The 19,475-nt window shown below is 47.3% G+C and overlaps 1 protein-coding gene across 4 annotated transcripts in view; it reads right to left on the bottom strand.

Annotated features, from left to right (window-relative positions):
• NAV2 (neuron navigator 2) overlaps positions 1-19,475 on the bottom strand; it is a 383,600-nt gene that overhangs the window by 272,319 nt on the left and 91,806 nt on the right. The window contains exon 1 of one of the 4 annotated variants that reach the window (XM_057317562.1): positions 7,392-7,654. The exons of the other annotated variants lie outside the window; for them this stretch is intronic. Within the exon in view, the coding sequence (XP_057173545.1) occupies positions 7,392-7,463 (72 nt within the window). The 5' untranslated portion in view covers positions 7,464-7,654. Of the gene's footprint in view, positions 1-7,391; positions 7,655-19,475 lie in introns of those variants that run through there. 4 annotated transcript variants of the gene reach the window in all.

The raw sequence follows: 19,475 nt of genomic DNA, 5'->3' as shown, positions 1-19,475 counted from the left end.
CCCACATAAGGCTCCTCGCCGGGCGTGGAGTCTGCTTGAGATTCTTTCCCCTCTGTCTTTTTCCTCCCCATCTGCTCTTCCCCTGCCCCTCGTGCTCTCCCTAAAATAAATAAAATCTTAAGTAATTGAAAAAGACACAAATGGAAAGATATTCTACGCTCATGGATTGGAAAGATACTGTTAAAATCTCGATACTACCCAAAGCAGTAGACACATTCAATGCAATTGCTATCAAAATCCAAATGACATTTTTCACAGAACTAGAACAATGCTAAAATTTGTATGGAACCACACAAGACCCTGAATAGCCAAAGCAATCTTGAGAAAGAACAAAGCTGGAGGCATCACACAGTCTGATTTCAGACTACATCACAAAGCTCGACTAATCAAAACAGTATGGTATCGGCATAAAAACAGACATTTGACAACCACATGCAAAAGGATGAAACTGGGCCACTGTCACACCAGACACAAAAAGTACCTCAAAATGGATTAAAGATTTGAACGTAAGACCTGAAACCATAAAAGTCCTAGAAGAAAACAAGGAGGTAAGCTCCTTGCCGTAGGAGGTTGAATTGGACACCAAAAGCAAAGGCAACAAAAGCAAAAATAAATGCAGACTCATAGATACAGAGAACAGAATTGGTGGTTGCCAGAGGTGAGGGGAAAGGGGGTAAACAGGTGAAGGAGGATCAAGAAATATAAGCTTCCACTTAAATAAGTCATGAGATGTAAAGTACATCGTGAGGAATACAGTCAATAATAGTGTATTAACTTTATATGGTGTCAGATCGTTAGACTTAACTGCGGTGATCATTTTGCAGTGCACACAAACACTGAATCACTATGTTGTCCACCTGAAACTAATATTGTATGTGCATTACCCCTCAGTAAAAAAATAAACAAGTGGACTACATTAAACTAAAAGGCTTCTGCGCCGAGAAAACCATCAACAAAAAGGTAACTTACTGAATGGGAGGAAATTTTTGTTTACAAATCATATATCTCATAAGGGGCTAATATCCAAAATCTATTAAGAACTCATAAAACTCAATAACAACAATAAAAAAATGAATCTGATTAAGTACCAGGCAGAAGATCTGAACGGACGTTTTTTCCAAAGACGACATGCAGATAGCCAGCAGGTACTGGAAAAGATGCTTATCATCATTAACCAACAGGGGACTGCAAATCAAAACCACAATGAGAGTTCACCTCACACCTGTTAGAACAGCTTTTATCAAAACACAAGAAATAACAAGTTCTGGTGAGGATGTGGAGAAAAGGGAACACTTGTGCACTGTTGGTGGGAATGTAAATTGGTGCAGCCAATTTACTGGGAAAACAGCATGGAAGTTCCTCAAAAAATTAAAAATAGAAATACCCTATGATCCAGCAATTCCACATCTGGGTTTTTATTGGAACAAAACAAAAACACTAACTTGAAATGATATAGGCACCCCCATGTTCACTTCAGCATTATTTACAATAGTCAAGATACTAAGTGTCCATCAAAGGATAAATGGATAAAGAAATGGGGATACACACGTAGGAGTATTATTCAGCAACAAAAAAGAATGGAATTTTGCCATTTATTATAACATGGATGGACCTCGAGGGCATTATGCTAAGTCAAGTAAGTCAGACAGAGAAAGACAAATACCAGATCATCTCTCTCTTATATGTGTAATCTTAAACAAGCTCACAGAAAGAATTGATTGGTGTTTGCCAGAGATTTTGGGGCGGGGGAGGGGAGGAATGGGTGACCTAGTTTTGTTTGGTTTAAATAAATCAAAGAAGAAAATACTAGACAAAGACTGGGTTTTCATCTTTGGGCAGTTTTTTAGTTGTCCAACTTCGCATTACCAAATTGACCTGAAAGTATTCAAAATATTCTCTGAAAGGATTAATATGATCTCCAGGATTAGATACGCCTAGTCTCTCTCCCGCGTTCTTTTATGGGCTGATCCTGAATCCCCAAAGACCACTTTATCCACAATTACAATTACAGAATCGGTGATTAAAAAAACGCTGTGGTGATCTGATACAATCCTAAATTTATAGTGGAAACGAGGCCAATTGAAATTGAATAATTCTTATATTATCCCCAACCCTAAATATATGGCACGATATGTTCCTAAAAATAAATAGGTAGGCAAACCATTCATGAGGCCATAACGTATTTTTAAAAAATGCATGAAGCAAAAATGTAGCTCTTGTATATCTTTAGGCTTAACTTAGAAAGCCGAACTGTCTGAAAAGCATTTACAATTGTTTAATTAAAATTCCTTTTCCAATTTTCCTAAGATTTAATTGACGTACCACAACCTGCATATACTTGAAGTATGCAACTGGATGAGTTCCAACCGATATACACCCATGAAACCATTGCTACAATCAAGGTAACAAACATTTCTCCCAACCCCAAGAACTTCCTTGCAGCCCTTTATAATCTATTCCCCCCCTCTACCGCCGTTGCAAAGCTAACACTGACCTGCTTTATGTCATTACAGATTCATTTGGGCTTTCTACAACTATTGTATAGGTTTTTGAAAAATTATATAAAACAATTACATTTCCTAAAAGTGGTACTACTCAGAACTCATCACTTCCTATTTTATGATATTTTGCTATTGTTTAAGCGGTTGCCTTACATCTATTAGACCTGGAGGAAGGAAACAGGGTATAATGGCGTACTACAGCACATCTCTTCCCAACTCTATTCAGAGTGGACGTGTTGGTAGATTAAAGCCGGCCTTGGTAGAAGAGTCACCCCAGAAATCACCAAGTGCTACGCAGCAGGATTTTTTCCCTTGGAAAATCAGTCGTTAACGCCACTGGGCATACACAGGTGAGACTGGGGGAAAATGCTGTTACTTCTGGCCACCCACACCTTCCCCCAAGGAAGTTTCTCTGTTATGCAGAATAATGAGCGGAGGATGCAAACCCAGGGGAGTGGCGACTGAGCCGAAATGCTTTGCAGGAGAAAAAGTGAATTCGAGGAAAGGAAGAGGAGATTTGGAGGCCAGGAGACTGGGCAGTAGAGACGCTGTGCGTGGGAGGAGGAAGACGCCGAGGAGGCAAAAATCAGGAGGCATTTCAAGCTGTTCACAGTCAAAAAACTTCCTCTGAATCTTCAATAAAATCTATACTTTACGGTGCTTTCTAGGGCAAGTGGAATCGTTCCGAGGAAGGCCAAGAGGTGCCAAGTCCTGCCTCCTAGGGGGTGAAGGGACAGGAAAGAGTGAGCCACAGCCAAGGTTAGGTTACTCCCGGGAAAGAGTGAGGAGGTTTAACCACAGGGCCAAGTGGGTAAGCGGTGAGGTCATGGTGTCCCTTTGCAGCACCTCACGGGGAATTTGTCATGGGGCACCTGCTCAAGGAATACTGGCTGAAAGGCTCTCTGGGCTGCTTCGTCCCTCCTCCCGCACAGGCCTCCTGGGTTTCGGTGAAGGTCTCCCTAACATTTATGGTGCACAGCTGCCTAGCTCCTCCTGCACCCCCCACCCCCCCGCCCCACTGCCGCTGAAGGTGTCCCAACTGGCCCTGCTCACAGTGGTCTCCCTGCTCCCCCTTCCCAGACGTCGGGGCTGACTGGGTCTCATCCTGACCCAGGTGCTCAAAACTCGCCTGACTCTCCTTTCACTCCATCAGGCTTGCGAGGTCCCAGGCAAGCAGCTTTGCCAGGGACGCCTGGTGAGAGTCACGGTTCCCAGCGCACATTTACATCTCCACTGGAATTCTCAATGCTTTAAAGGCCAGAGATTGAGGTTCAAGTTAATATAATCACTCTGGCAAACTTGAGAGAGAGAGAGAGAGAGAGAGAGAGAGAGAAAGAGAGAGCCTTTTTTTTTTTTTTTTTTTTTAAGAGTAAAAAGGTTTGTTGCTTTCATTTGGATTTCTTAGGGCCAATCCCGGGCCACCGCAGGTGAGTGGCTATTTAATCTGTAGCTTGCTTATTAAAATTCACAACACCCAATACAAACCATGTGCGTGCTTGTTGATTATTTAAGGATGCTCCCTTGCCCAGGAGGCCTGAGTAGTGGGTGACAGTTTAAGGATTAACCCTGGGTCAGGTTTCTTGAGAAGATTACAGAGCAGCCTGATTTATCTGGGAGAAGCCATCCAGGGAGGACCCCAAGCATGGGGTACGGGCAGTCCCCCTTTCCTGCAGGAGGGGCTGATTGAAGGCAGAGCAAAAGCAAGGTGGTGGGGTCCTCTTTTAGTTTCACCTAGAAAAAGAGGGAGGTGGGGGGCGCCTGGGTGGCACAGCGGTTAAGCGTCTGCCTTCGGCTCAGGGCGTGATCCCGGCGTTATGGGATCGAGCCCCACATCAGGCTCCTCCACTATGAGCCTGCTTCTTCCTCTCCCACTCCCCCTGCTTGTGTTCCCTCTCTCACTGGCTGTCTCTATCTCTGTCGAATAAATAAATAAAATATTTAAAAAAAAAAAAAAAGAAAAAGAAAAAGAGGGAGGTGGAAGACCTTAGGTAGGGGTCCTGGGAAGTAAATGGAGCAGGTCTTGTCATCCGCCCCCTCACTCCTGCCACCAAGCAGGTTTATGGTTGGCACACTGAGGGCAACTTCCAGGAACGTCTCTGTATTTTGTGACAAGGAGAAAATGTTGTACACTGGTTGCAAGCGTGAAGTCAGGTCAAATTCTTGTTGAAAACAAAACAATGGACTCAAAATGGAGTCACTTATGCTAAGACCCACATCACCAGACTGTGACTTAATTTACAGTTTTGCCTCTCCCAGAAAAGGCATCTCCAACCAGCCAGTCAGGAATCCCCTGATCAGCACTCGTTAGGTAATCTGCCCAATAAACTTCCTTGATCCCACTCCCTCTACCTATAACAGTCTTTCATTTTGTAAAGCTCCTGTGGGACCCTTTCCATCTGCTAGACTGGACACAGTCTGATTCTAATAAACTTTTTCTTCAAATAGGCTCTAAAGATGTTTAATAGGCCTCAGTTGATCTTTTAACACCCTGGCTTCACCTCTTAACGTGGACAGATCCAGGTAAGTCACTTCTGCTCAAGCTCAGTTTCTTCATCTGTAAAATGGAGATCATCACAGTACCTAGCATAAACTTAGACTAGGGATCAAAGGAGGGGGAAAATGAAGCATCTGTGAGTACACACAGGTACTCAACGAAGAGTAAAGAAGGCCCAGGTACTCAAGTCACCGGGCCCAGGGGAGCCTTAGAAGGTCTGACATCATCACAGATGGTCACAGCTACATCCCACCGGGCAGAGTGCTGGCCAAGACACAGCAGCGCCATTTGTGGGAAAGATACACAGGCTTTAAAATATCTAGAGGGCCGGCAGTTCCCAGCAGTGGCTGGCATTGCCCTGCCCTGGGAAACACTGCCCTGCTCCTTCCTTTCTCAGCAACTGCATGGCCAAGAGACTTGGCCACCGTAGGAATGGCCGTTATGCCTCGGGCCCTTCTCCGAGCCCAGATGTCAGAGCACTCAGGCCTGGGGCATGTCAGGTTTCTTGTGTTTTGTATTTTTATAATAGGCCTTTACTAACAAGACTACCAGATACCAAGTTGGCACCCAGGAAAGAAGGGGTGTCTGCCCTGCCCCGGGGGACAACCTGGCCCAGAGCACAAAGACACTATTTATTCTATAAAGTCCTGGGAGAAAGCCTCAATTGACTCATCTCAAGATGAATAAAGTCCTAATGACAACAACAGGGCCCCCGGCCTCCCATCTGCTGTGCTTACAAATGGGAAAGCTCTTTCACAGACATCATCTCATCTGAGTCACACCACATTCTTCCCATTTTACAGATGGGAACAGGGGGAGCTCAGCTGGACAAAAGTTAGCATCAGCACTGCAGCCCAGGTACTCAAACTCAGTCCAGCCATCTCGGGGGTCGCACGGCAGTGATGAAAACCAGACCGGGTCACTGGATGGCCAGGACAGGGAGGAAGTTCTAGCAGAAAATGAAGAGTCTTCTCTTTCAGAGAAAATAGAAATTGGAGGTCGGTGTCTATCCAGGTTCAGCAGGAGACGGAAATCCCCGTGCAGTCTGTGAGATGTGTTCATCAAAGCTCGGAACACATACCGTAGCTTCCTCCTACTGAAATGTCTATTTTTAACATCCTACCTCAAAAGGAATCTCTTCCACAGGGCAGGGAGTCTAGATCCTGGAGCGAAAAAATAATAATAACCCAAAGACGTCCCCATTAATCATGCTTCGCCTGGTAGTGTTAGACATCTGAAGCAAAAGACACACCAGTGTCCAGTATCCTAGCAGCCTTCCACCTTTAAGGGGCCAACACACCGGAGGAAGGAGGCAATAAGAGGATGAAAATATTCAGAGAGCTCAGTCGAATGGTTCACCTGGAAAATGGCCTCAGAACTGCGTCAAAGGTAGCTTTTTGCAGTGAGTTTTCCTGCGTCATTTACGCTATTCATACAGCGTGCATACTCCTACAGGTAAGGGCAATGCTGGATATCTGCTCCCCTTAAGCACATGTTTTGGGGGCTTAAACATTTTACAATGAACCACTCCAAAGTCAGTTAGACACAGCACTCATTAAGCAAAGAGGAGAAGTACACTCCGCCCTGGAAAATAAACCCTTCCTAAACCTTGTAACATGAATGGTGCCAAGGACGTTGTGGGGGAGGGGAGGGAAGATACACTACCTTGTTTTTTACAAACTAAGCGACCACATCACAGTGACCATTCTGATTGTCAAACCAGAGCGCCACTCCACCAGCATCAGGACTGCCATTAGCCCCAGTGTTACAAGGACCCCAGGGCTGAAGGTGAAGGAGGCATAAAGGAAAAGAAATTTCGCCTTTTGGCTCTGTGTGGCAAGCTCTCACACTGATGCCCCACAGTGAGGGGCAAGCCACAGAGGCAGCTACTGGCTAGTTTGAAAGATCCCATGAGCGGGGGCCCGGCCAGGGGTGGGAGAGGTCAGCAGCGCCCTTCCTGGGCCTCACGGGATGAGAAGTGGCTTCAAGTAGCCCCGGAACAAATCCTTTCTACAGTAAAGCCCTCTAGAATACGCCCCCTTATATCTCTGCAAACCCTTCACAGAGGTCAATCTTTCTCCCCACTTGCACCTGCTGAGGCCCACAGTTGACAAAACACACCACACCTGTTGGCTTATGCAATTGTATTTTTTAAGGTCATCAACAACTTCCAGACAAATCCTCTCTACCTGCTCTAAAAATACACCACTGGGCCCTCACGGGCTGGCGGGGAGCTCAGCAAAGCATTCGACAATTGAAAGGCCCCGGCAGAGCCCTTGTGGTCCCGCCCGGCAGAGAAAACAACCTGGAGCCATCTATGTCTATACCAGCCTGATTCAAACAAATGTCATCGGCCCTCCCCAGAGACCTAGCCAGCACCCATCAAGGTTGCTTACCAGTTTGTAATGGTCGCAGGAGTCCCGACTCTGGCCCCGGGCCGGAACCCACAAGTTGATGCTTATAGGCATGGTTCGACCCACGGCCGTGCAGTCTGGGGCAGCCAGCAGGCTGCACCCTCTCCGGGCGTCTAGTTCAAAGCACTGTGGAGGCGTGTGAAGCCTCGAAGGTTAATTTTAGCTGAAGTCACGCTCCCGCTGTGGTCAGATTTTCTTACCCAGGCCACCTCGTGAATAGCGGCAGCTTAGGTTACCCCTCTGGCCCTCAGCCCTGACTGCAGAGCAGCAATTCTTCCCCGTCCATCTCCCCCACCACATTCCCCTCGCCCTCCAAAATAACCTGCCTCTCGTGCTTACATTGTCATGACACGCTCAAGGGAAATAAATCACCGCTCCTTTGGCTGGCCGGGGCACACAAGCCTGGGGGATCGCTCCCCGCTCGCCCGCACTTGGCAGAGGCCGAGCAGGGCAGCTGGAGGCCACGGGGCTGCGCAAACGTCCCTTCAGCCAGCCGGTGGCCGCGGGGGCCACACAGGAGCAGAAGCCCGATGTGCTTTCATCTTCTCAAGTGGGGTTCTGACCACCTCTGTCTGTGCCTGGTGCCTCCACGTGTCTCATCGGTTGCCTGACACTCCCTCTCAGAGTGAGGAACAACAGTGCCCGTCCTGTCCTCCCTTTCTCTGACAGGCTGATGAAGGACAGGAATCTGCCTGTTTCCACCCAAAAGTCTCACTCCTGCAAAGCAGGAGGGTGTGAGCCTTCATTCGGCCTTGCCGAGGTTTTGAAAAGGCTATCTGGTCGCCCGCATGGCTGTGGGTTCCAGATCTCAGTACGTGGACGACGGCAGATACAGGAAGAAGGTCGCTAGAAGCAGCTCATTTCAGGCCTTGTGTCCTGCCACACTCGGTGATCACGAAGGGCAACTTAGCCGACTGGTCTGTACAAGGGCTGGTTGCCTGCCTGAGGGAATTCTGGTCTGCTCTTGAGATGGCCTTTTTCCATGTGGACAGGACGGTGGAAAGGCTATGGAACAATTAAACCCAAAGCGGACCCCTGTGACCTCCCAAGAAATCCCACAGCCTCTAACCTTGCAAGCAAAACGCTAGCGTGCGGTGTTTGAAATAGGCGTTACCACCTCACCCAGAAACTGCTCTTGTAGGATGCCGTGGAAGGCCTTTGCCCCACCTGAGGTCTACCTGTTTCACTCCCGTGGCATCCTTGGCCTCTCCTTCGTAACACTCCCTATGCTTGTGAGGATTTCATTCATTCAAGTGTCTACCGAGCATGGATTCTGTAGCAGGTACTATTCTAGACTCGGACGACTGAACAGTAAATAAGAGACGGCTCTCGTGTGGCTTTGATACTGGATGAGGGGTGGGAGAGAGAGACAAAACGGCAAGAAACTAACAAGCAAGCTAATACCCGAGAATGCTAAACACCACGAAGAAAATGCAATAGAGAGAGTGGCAAGGGGCGGAGGGATACTGTGGGAGGGCAATCAAGACTGGCCTCTCTAAGGAGATGACATTCGAATAGAGATCTAACTGGTAAGAAGAGGACAACCTTGCAAAGACGAAGGGCGGTGGTTCTCCCAGAGCCGTATCCGCGTCACATGGGAACCTGTTAGAATGCAGACTCTCAGGACTCACTCCAGATCTCCTGAATCCAAATGCTGAGGGTGGGCCCCAGCAGTCAGGTCTGAACAAACTCCCTGGGTGATTCTCACACAGACTACAGTTTGGGACCCACTGGTCTAAGGGAAGAACATTCCAGGTGCAGGACTCTATAAACAGTAAGGATCTATGGTTTTGCTCACCTCTAGAAGCCTCAGCCACTAGCCCAGAGCCTACCACATGGCAGGAATCCAATATATAATTCTGACCGCTTGCCAGCTCCTAGAACCCAGAGAAAAATCACAGAAAGACATACATTGCAAAAATACTATATTCAGGGGCACCTGGGTGGCATGGTCGGTTAAGCGTCTGACTCTTGGTTTTGGCTCAGGTCGTGATCTCAGTGTCATGAGATCAGTGTTGTGAGATCGAGCCCTGCGTCGGGCTCCGCACCCAGTGTGGAGTCTGCTGGAGATTCCTTCTCCCTCTCCCTCTGCCTTTCCTGCTCCTGCTCTCTTTCTCTCTAAAATAAATTTAAAAATCTTTTAAAAAATGTTGTGTTCATAAAACTTCAGCGAGAGCACCCACAAAGGAAGCGAAGGAGGTCATTTTGAATGCAGGTGGCCAGTGGGAAGCTTTCTGTAGTGCCTGGAACTGCCAGCCGCTGAGACTGACTTTTCCCAATCTAATAAAACTTGGCATCACAAAGTTGGCAATTAGATTTCCTGTAAAAGGCTAAATGCGGTGGCCTTCTGCTTCCTGATTCTGAAACTCAGTAAGAAAGGCATTAGTGTGTGGCAGCTGGGATAATCATTTAATTGATCTTTTCCACCCATAGAAGCCTCCCTCCCTGCTCCAACCCACTGAATTGTAAATCAATGTCACCTTCATTGTCAGCATGAAAAGGGAGGAAAAAACACAGCTCTCCCCAAACCAAATTGGAGTAAATTTCCTAATGGGGCCTTGGTGAGAGTCTAAATGGGTGCTGCCATTTCTCCCCCTCTGGCCTCCTCCTGGGCCACACACACAGCTCCATCAGGCCCGGTGGCGGCTCCAATGACATGCAAAGCAGGAAACAAGGGGCTTCCTAGGGTAGGATCGCCATAACAGAAAGGGCTTGGATTCTGTGGTCAGCCAGACCAGATTCCAATCCCCAAACTGACAATATTTCAGAAGCATGTAGAAAGGTGTTGGGAATGTAGGAAGGGGCCTATAAATCATATTTATTGTCCTTTTCCTCATTATCGCTGTGTATCATTTCATTCACTGATCTAGCAAATACTTACAGGGCCTATGCACTATGCACCCTTACTGGGGGATATAGAGCAATGAGCCTAACAGACGTGGGGCTTACTGTCTGGAGGGAGTGACCGACATGAATCACAGAATGTCAAATAAAGACAGAAAAAGATGACAGAGGACAATTGTGACAAATGCTATAAAGATGCGTCCATGGCACCGTGAGCCAATAGTGGGATTATTCAACCTCTCTAGCTTATTAAAATACAGATGCCCAGGCCCCAAGTGAGCATCTGCATCAACCCGGGACATGGGTCCTGGCACAGGTGTGTTTAACAAGCATCACAGAGGTTTCTCACTGTTGGAGTTGGGGTTACAGGCAAACGGGCGCGGGGGCGGGGGGGGGGGGGGAGCCGGAATGATCCATGTGGTAATTGATCAGAGCTGGAAACACTGTATAAATTATAAGCTATGTTTATAAACTCAATGATAATACAGTTTATCAGTATAAACTATACACTGATCTCTTAGTATATAAGTACAAACTCGTGTTTAGTTTCTCTTGAAGTAATATTTATAGGCATGTGTATTACATGGATTAGTACACACACATTTATTTCCTTGTTCTGCCAACTGAAAAGGTCTAAAAACAATGACACCCTAGTAGCAACCAGCACACTCAGTGCCCATACCCTGGTTTCTAATACCATTACCCAATGTAAGGAACCAGGGATCCTCAGGGAAACTGCTGATTCTCAGACTGAGACAGGAAATATTCAAGACAGGTGTGGAGCAGTTACAGTGCCAGAGAGCAAGGATGTGTGCCCACACCAAGACACACTGATGCGAGTGTGTCAAAGAAACACAGGAGCTAACAGCAAGAGCTCCCAGTGGCCAAAGCGAGAACAATGTGAGCAACAAAGTAGTATTGGATTGCAACCCGAAGTACCAAACAAATATCCAGGAGTCCGTACTGGTATAAGTTAAGTGAATCAGTCAATAAATGGGGAGAATTAAAAAAATCCCCCGTGCAAAAAGAATTCCAAATCATGTATGTAGATATTTTGTTCTTAGGGAAGTGGAGTGTGAACGGCCACTCCTTCAGTGTGGGCTGCACAGAGAACAGTATGGAAAGGGGACAATGAGTAACTTTATAGGAGTGAAACCTGACAAGCTCCAGGTCAGCCAGATGGTCCGGATGAGCCTCAGCAGGGGTAAGTCATGAGGATGGCATGTGCCCCCGATAGGGTACAATGAAAATGGCACTCAGCTTCTGTGGTTCTTCCCTCCAAAACCCACAGTCCCAGTCTACTCGTGAGAAAAGCACGAGACAAATCTCAGTGGGGGAGGGGGAGCACTCTACAAAATACCTGACCCGTACTCAGCAAAACTGTCAAGGGCATCAAAACAAGGGATGTTTGGGAAACTGCCACAGCCAAGAGGAACCTACGGACATAGGACACCCGAACCTAACATGGCATCCTGGGTGGGATTCTGGAACAAAGTTCCTTAGATTAAAAAAAAAAAAAAAAAAAAAAAAAGCTAAGGAAATCTGAGTAAAGCATACACATTATGATAATTTTTAAGTATTGGTTCATTAATTGTGGCAAATTTGTTAACAGGAGAAACTGGATGTGGAGAGAATGGGAGCTCTCTGGGCGATCTGCACACCTTCTCAGACAATTTACATCTATGGCAAAATTACAAGTCTCCTTGCAAAGACAAAACACGAAACTCTACAACTCATGACAGGATGCAGCCAGGTGTGAACACTGAACTCTTAAATACCACCCCCCCCCCCCCCGGGTAGGAAGGGCATTGGGCCATTTCAAGGGCGGGATGCCTTGCCTGAAGTTCGATTTGTGGTCACAAAACGTCAGAAACCGCATTCACTTGTATACACACACACACAGCACACATGGATATATGCATAAGTTTATACTCTAGTGACCCCGTCCCAGAAGCTCTTCCAGCATGGGTGAAACTCCTGGAATGCTCATTAGTAACTGCGAAGGATCAAAGGGCTAAACAAAAGAGAAGCCATTCAAAACTCCAGGTTTGGCTTTGATCCTTTCAAAAGAGCCATGAAAAGAACGATGTGTGCCGGAAGAATAAGTGTGGGGACTCTCCCAGACAACAACCCAGAGCCCCATCTCCAAAGATCCTATTTGTTCTTAAAGATTTTGCATTTGATTCTTCCTCACCTTGAAGAGAAGGAGTCAAAATGCCTGAGGCTCCCCCAAATTAACTAGCTCAAAAGTGATGGGAGACACCAGAATTAATAAGAAAAGTTAGAAAACACCAGATTCCAAGAGCTTTAGTAGAGAACAAATGTCTCCAAAATGAGTTTAATACTCGATGGCCCACGGTCTGAAGATTTTTCAGGAATATTTTTAAAATCCCCCATGTGCTTGGAAACGTAAGCCAGCTTTTACCAGCAATAGGTGGCAGCATTTCTGTTCTCTTGGCCACATTCTATATAATTTACTATATTAATAGACAATTAGAATACAAGGGTTTTTCAAGATCCTACCACCTCTTTTGTTTTCCATTAAAGGATAAACTTTCTCTACAAATTGCTTTTACCAGAGACAAAATCACATCTTTTGAGGAAAAAAAAAGAAAAAAAGAAAGTGACAAATTAATTTCCCCAAACATAATAAAACTAATTTCATCATGTTGTCCCGGCCATCTGCTTCATAGATACAAATCGAACTGCATTTTCTACTGCCCGATAACTTGCTTAATTCAGTTAGCTCTTGTGACCCTGCTTTTGTGAACAGTTCTGCGCGAGACCTTCCCCTGATGACTTCTACACCAGGACCGACTGAGCCACAAGCGTTTCTCCGTGGAGGAGCGGCGATGCAGCCCCTTTCCAGCTGGCTGTCCTTCCATGAATGAAGTTTTAAAGAAGCCAGCTATGATGGCCAGAGCTTTAGCTGAACTGGGTGGGGTAATGGGTACCATGGAGCACCTCCTGGTCTCTGACTGGTCCCATTGTCCTCCTGAGAAATCAGAGGTCCACCGAGGTTAAAACACTTGCGTAAGTTCTCAGAACCAACCCTGTCTGACCCAGCAGTCTAAGCCCTTGGCCCCTATTCAGGTAACTCAGCGCGACAGAGTGAGCTGTTTCTAAGCCTGGGGCTTCAACAGAAGCACCAAGTTAAGTGTGAGACGAATGTGCAAAACACAGGATTTCAAGGGAATATCAGAAAGCCAGTTTCAAGACGTTTCCTGCTCTATCATATGGAGGATATAAAAAAAGAGGAAAGTGTGGTGAGAGGACTTTTTGAGAAGAGGGTGTCGTTGCAGAACTTTGTGCTGTAAGCACGTCCTCTATGCACCTGCTCCAACCTGGTGCTTTAACGGGGTCATGGGGGGTCTTGAGATGAACAGTCCTGCCATGGTGCAGGATGCTATGGTCTGAGATCTGCCTCCCGCCCTGAGGATCTTGAGGGAGAGAGAGGGCATGGCTGATGGTTCCGTGGTGGAGCCAGAGACCATTACAGGCTGGGACTGGTCTGTAACCCTCCCTGTTGGGGCAAGAAGATGGAATGTCTCCTTGGAGAGACTGCATACTGGGGTTCATCTCAGGTCCTAGAAAGGGGCCCTTGAAGTGCCCCACAAAAGAAAACCACAGCTTTCAACAGAGCAGGGAACCAGATTAGGAAGGTACCATCCCAGTAGGCCTCATTCTCCGTGCACAGCTCCCTGGGAGTAGAGGGGGAAGGCCGACTATTTTCACCCTCCCCCTGCAGGGTCTTGATCAGAATTCAAGTTTGGAGCTTTGATTAGTATTACAGGCAAGGATATTCTAATTCCTCATTTGAGACTATCTTTGCAAATTACTGTGACCACAGGGCTTTTTATGAATGAGCAGAAAAGCCATGAGCTGGGGAGCCTTAGTCCCACGGAAAGGGGCTTTGTCCATAATCCACACACCACACTTGCCCCAACTGTTGGTTACATGAGTAGTCTCAATTCTCGATGCCTGTCAGAATCCCCTGGGGAGCTTTTAAAAAACACAGATGTCTAGGCCCCACCTTTGAAGAGTGATTTAGTAGGTTTGAATGACCCATACATCTGCCTTTTTTTTTTTTTCCTTTTCACAGTTTTCTAGAGAATTCTAATGCCCAGGCAGGGTTGAGAATGATCAGATCATGCCCTACATATAGATAATATGGGTAATTATCTCTGGAGGGAGGAAGGGGGTGCATTTCATTAACAGCTAAGTTACTTTTTTTTTTTTTTAAGATTTTATTTATTTATTTGGCAGAGAGAGAGACAGCCAGCGAGAGAGGGAACACAAGCAGGGGGAGTGGGAGAGGAAGAAGCAGGCTCCCAGCGGAGGAGCCTGATGTGGGGCTCGATCCCAGACTCCAGGATCAGGCCCTGAGCCGAAGGCAGACGCTTAACAACTGAGCCACCCAGGCGCCTCTACTTCTTAATGTTTAGATAACTGATATTATACGGTGAATGGGGCAACACGGTCACTAAATACATGTCACCAAGGAAGGCCTCGGCATTGCTCTTTCTGGTCTGGCCAAGTCTTAGCATAAGCAATATGAGAATATTAAAAATCAATTCCCCACCTCCTCTCCAGAGAGGAATGTTCATTTTATAGACTGGAGAACGGAGATTCACAGACGCTATTTGCCTCAGGTCCGGCACAGACCAAGAAACAAGGCTGACATTCAGCCCAGGCTGCTGCTTCCCAAGAGCAGGATCTCAACCACGGCACCTTCGTCCTTCCAAGAACTGTCATGAACGTAGAGATCGAGACACTCTCTCCCCTGGACCCACCCCTGGACCCACCTGATCCACAGTTTAAGTTCAAGAAGGGGCAGGTACTTGAGAAAAAGGGAATTTGACGGCAGCACAGGTGACTCAACTTCAACGTCAAGGCCACTAGGAAACTGGCATCACATACCATGGGCTATCCCTTTGATGGAGAAACAGAATTCAGGAAGGGAATATTTTCCAATGAGAAGTATGCTGGAGAATTCAGCCACCTACAAAATGCATTAGATTATAAAGCCCGAAGGGATCTTGCCTGACATTTTAGGGCCCTGTTTCTTCTCCTAGGAGGGTGTGGGAAAGCAGCCGTGTGAAGATGGCACACTGTGACCACAGAGGCAAATTCAGCATGAATGAGCTTTTGAAAAAATTGCACGTGCAATCAGCTCCCGAGCTCGGAGTAAGAGAGACATCAAGGGACAAAATAAATAAATAAAACCCTCTGTAGTGATATTGCAGGTGCAGAAATCAGACACGCATGGTTTCGTGGAAATTACCCGGGCTTTGATTCCAGGCAGGAGTCGGTTTGAATTCCGGCTCTGTCACTTACCAACTGACCTGGTGACTCTGGGTAAGCCATTTAGCCTTTGGAAAATCCCCACAGCCAGAACACAGGAGTCCCTCAAGATTTCGTTGCTCATCTTTTTTAAGAACCTAGACCAACCCGGTTACATATTTCAAATAAATGGAAAGAGACAGCCCGATAAGGAAAGGCGGCTTCCCTGCACATGAAAATTTAATGTCAGTGACAGTTCAGGTTTGGCCCTAGTCAATAGGAAGCATAAATAGCTGTCACCTAATGGCCAGGTCCTCTCGAAAATGGGTTATTATCTGAGCCCATCTCCCAGGGGACAGCTGCAAAAGCCATCAATAGTGGCACTAAACAACGGCCTTATTTATAGCCAAGGAACAGAGTCCTAAGACAGAAGAGGTCATGGAGGCTGAACCCCCTTCTCCAAACTCCCAGTTTCCTAGATGGCTGAGAGGTGAGGCGGGAGAACAGGTCTTACAGGATTGTCTGAAGATAGTGGGAAGACTGTCGATAAAAGTGAGGCAAACTGAAAAGGAGAGGTTTGAAAAGAAAGGAGTCACAAAAGGAGGAGATGTACGTGGCGCTCCCTCTGCCTGGTGCTGAGGAATCAGCCACCTCCCATCAGAGACTGCCCCACCTGTCAGCTAATACCCAACCTTTGATAAGTAGAAGACGTCTCAAAATCTCTCAGCATGCATCCGGGGTCAAGTGAGGGCCACCCAGGTCCCTTGGCCACATCTGCCACGAAAGCATTTACTGATGCCCCAGAATCAAGTCCCAAATCGTTGAGTTGACTTCCAAGAGCTGCTGCTTCCGTGTATGTCCCTGACTGCCCACTCCCCCCCTTCACCTAGGCCCACGGAGACCCCTGGTGGTTGCTCCTAGGGAACCACTCTTTCCAGCCTCAGGCTTCACTCCTACAGTGAGAATGAATGCAGTCTCCACAAATGGGGACCCTGTGTATTTCTCAAAGAGCAGTTGGCTCAAATGCTACTCTTGCCCCATCCTCAACTTTCCCTTGAGCTTTTCATCCATATACTTAAGTGTCTTGATTCCTATTTTCCATTTTAAGGTCTCTGAGGCAGGATCTGTGATCATTACCCCCACATCCCCTTGCAGTTCAGAACCAAGTGCCAAGAAGTGTCTGCTGGAGAGACGGATGGCTGGAAAGAAGGACAGAAAGAAGAATGGATGGAAGTGATGGATTACGAAGAAACCAGCAGGGAACACATTGTCCACGATGTCGCTGTCATCCAGGACAGCCAGCAAATGGAATGTCCCGGTTATCACGATATTCTGATGAAGACGGTGCTCCTCCCACAACACCATTCACAGATTTGACCACTGATGACTCTATCAAGACTGGAATAAAATCTACCTTGCGTTTCAAATGGAAGAGACAAAACTGCCTTTAGTTGACGAATCACAAAGCTCTTGGATATCTCACAAGACTCAAGGTGAGGGATTGCTGTCGAGCTGTGTGGCGTGTGTGAGGGGTGGTCTGCAGAGTTGGTGAAAGCATAACTGAAAATACAGAATTTTTCTATATTCACCAGTGGAGTCTTATAAAGCTCATATGAACACTATATACTTTTAACTAGATGACACTACAAGTCAGCAGAGGCACGGGGACACACACACATACACACACCGCCCCCCAAACTGCAGGAGGTCAACTCTTCCCACTCTGCCCCAATGAGCAGACCTGAATTCTGAAAGTCAGAAGTCGCTAGACACACCAGCCAGAGGTCACATTCTAACATCGCTCTCCTGTCTCCTCCTTCATCCCAGCCCTCCCCTGCCTTCAAGCTCTCCTCACACTGGGCCAAATGTCCCTAGACATAGCCCAGGATCACTTCCCAAAGCCACCAGCCACCGATGGGCCGAGGTGGAGGAAACACACGTCCAACAAGTCAGGCCGCTATTATTTTTAACTTGACTCCTTTGTGCTCATGGGTAGAACCGGTTCTGTGGCCCACGGCTTCTCTGTCACGGAAGCAGGGAGAAGAGCAAGGGGCTTCCCTGGCTGGGACAGTCTCCTCCACCCCTGGGGAGCCGCCAAGGATTCCCAGCAGTTCCCTCCCACGGGCACGGTCCTGTGTCACGGCACTCTGCTTTCTCGCTCAGTTGCAGGCAATATCTCAATTAATGTTCCCGTCTTCTGAGACAGGAATTGCTACCCCATTGTACAGAGGAGGAAACTGACATTCTGGAGGGGTAAGTGACTCCCCTCAGCTGCACAGGGTTTGAAACCTCGCCCCCCCATCCTCATGATGAAGCTACACCCCCACTATTTCAGCAGATAACTGGAGAGGCTGTAGCGTTCCATGCTGCCACACGCTCTTGTCCTCGGCCCCTGTCCCCCACTGAGTAGCTGTGGCAGTTTCTGCAGCTTGAGAGGGACATGGAAGGTGAGCTCGAACTCACCGGAGGAAACATCCCCCTGCTTGATTCCTAAAGCAAGGCTGACACACTCGGTGTGATCAGACGCTCCGTCCGAGCTAAACAGATGCACTGGTGGTGATTCCCTTGTACGGTTTTGATATATGGAACCAGGCACGATATGCCCACCTGGGAGTTTTTTGGTGCCAAGAATGAACAGAAGGGAATGTATTGCAGAAATATTAACCTTGGCAGTCTCCCGCCACAGTAAACCGCTGGTTGAGCTTTAATGAAATCTTGCACAAGAGCAGAAACATCTGTATCGCTGGTAAAAATAAACCCCAGCCTGGGAGACATGACCTTCTTTGCACAAGGACGTGACAGAGCTGGAGAGGAATGGAAAGGAAGCCTTTCTCTGTGACTGAAATGACTGTTTATGACAAACAGAGAGGATGGGACTCCTCACCTCTACCTGCGTCCTCTCGTGAGGCTCACGGGTTCTGGCTGGTGAGGACGTATTCTAAACTGGTGCAACTCAGGCTTTCCTAGCGGGCTTATTTGTGCGGGAGAGCAAACGTCCCGCAAACTGCCTGTCCCCACTGGCTCTCTCTTGTCCCTACAAAACCATTATCCAGGATGAATAAACACCAACATACTACTTTGAGCCTGGCCAGCACAATGAGGTCTCATTGCTTTAAGTATCCTGAATGAAGCATTCAGCCAAGCCAAAATTAAGAGCGTGGACATTGTCTCATATAAAAGATGTCACAAGGAGAAGCCAGTTCTCAGACCGCAGGTGGCCAGGGGGAGGCCTCAGCCATCACAGAGTAAACATCACTATGTACGTAGGGAGTGCGGCATCTTCTGCTAAGTGGCTTTTCGTACGAAACAAGTAGCACAGGGTCTCCTGACACCCAGACTCAAGAGAGTCCCCTTGCCCAACCTCCCTCCTCTCCGATGCACAAAGTTTCCCCAGGACCCCAGGACGAAGACCCCCTCCCCCCTAAGAAAGCCATCCAACACTACCTTAAAAAGCTCTTCCTTCCACTAAGTTGAAATTCAGTCTTGATCTGGTGCAGAGAACCCCAGAGATTACTCCTTCCAGCCTTCAGGCATCATGTCTCCTCCACAACTCTTTACATAATAAAAGTGTTTCGCTTTCCTGTAACTACTCTTCACAGAACAAAGCTTTGGTTCTCTGGGTCCCTGGCTGCTCTTCTCCAAGCAGTGTGATGATGAGTAATGAGGACAACGGTGATGATTAAAATAAAAGCAATGATATTAGGTCTTCTTCATTAAGCACGTACTATACAGTATATGCTCTACTATGCATTTTCTAGGCACTTCTAATCAAATCCTCACAGCAACCCTGGGAGTTCAGGACTATCGTTCTGTTCATGCTACACTTTGGAGAAATTGAAGATTACGTATGACATAACTTGCCCGAGGTCACAGAGCTAGGAAGTGATGGTGCTGGCGTTTGAACTAAGACTCACTGCAGAGACTGCCCTGCAGACTAGG

The sequence above is a fragment of the Ursus arctos genome, unplaced genomic scaffold (assembly GCF_023065955.2).
Source record: "Ursus arctos isolate Adak ecotype North America unplaced genomic scaffold, UrsArc2.0 scaffold_23, whole genome shotgun sequence".
Taxonomy (NCBI): domain Eukaryota; kingdom Metazoa; phylum Chordata; class Mammalia; order Carnivora; family Ursidae; genus Ursus; species Ursus arctos.
Note: the sequence above shows the minus strand (reverse complement) of the source record. Positions and strands in the feature narration are given on the sequence as shown.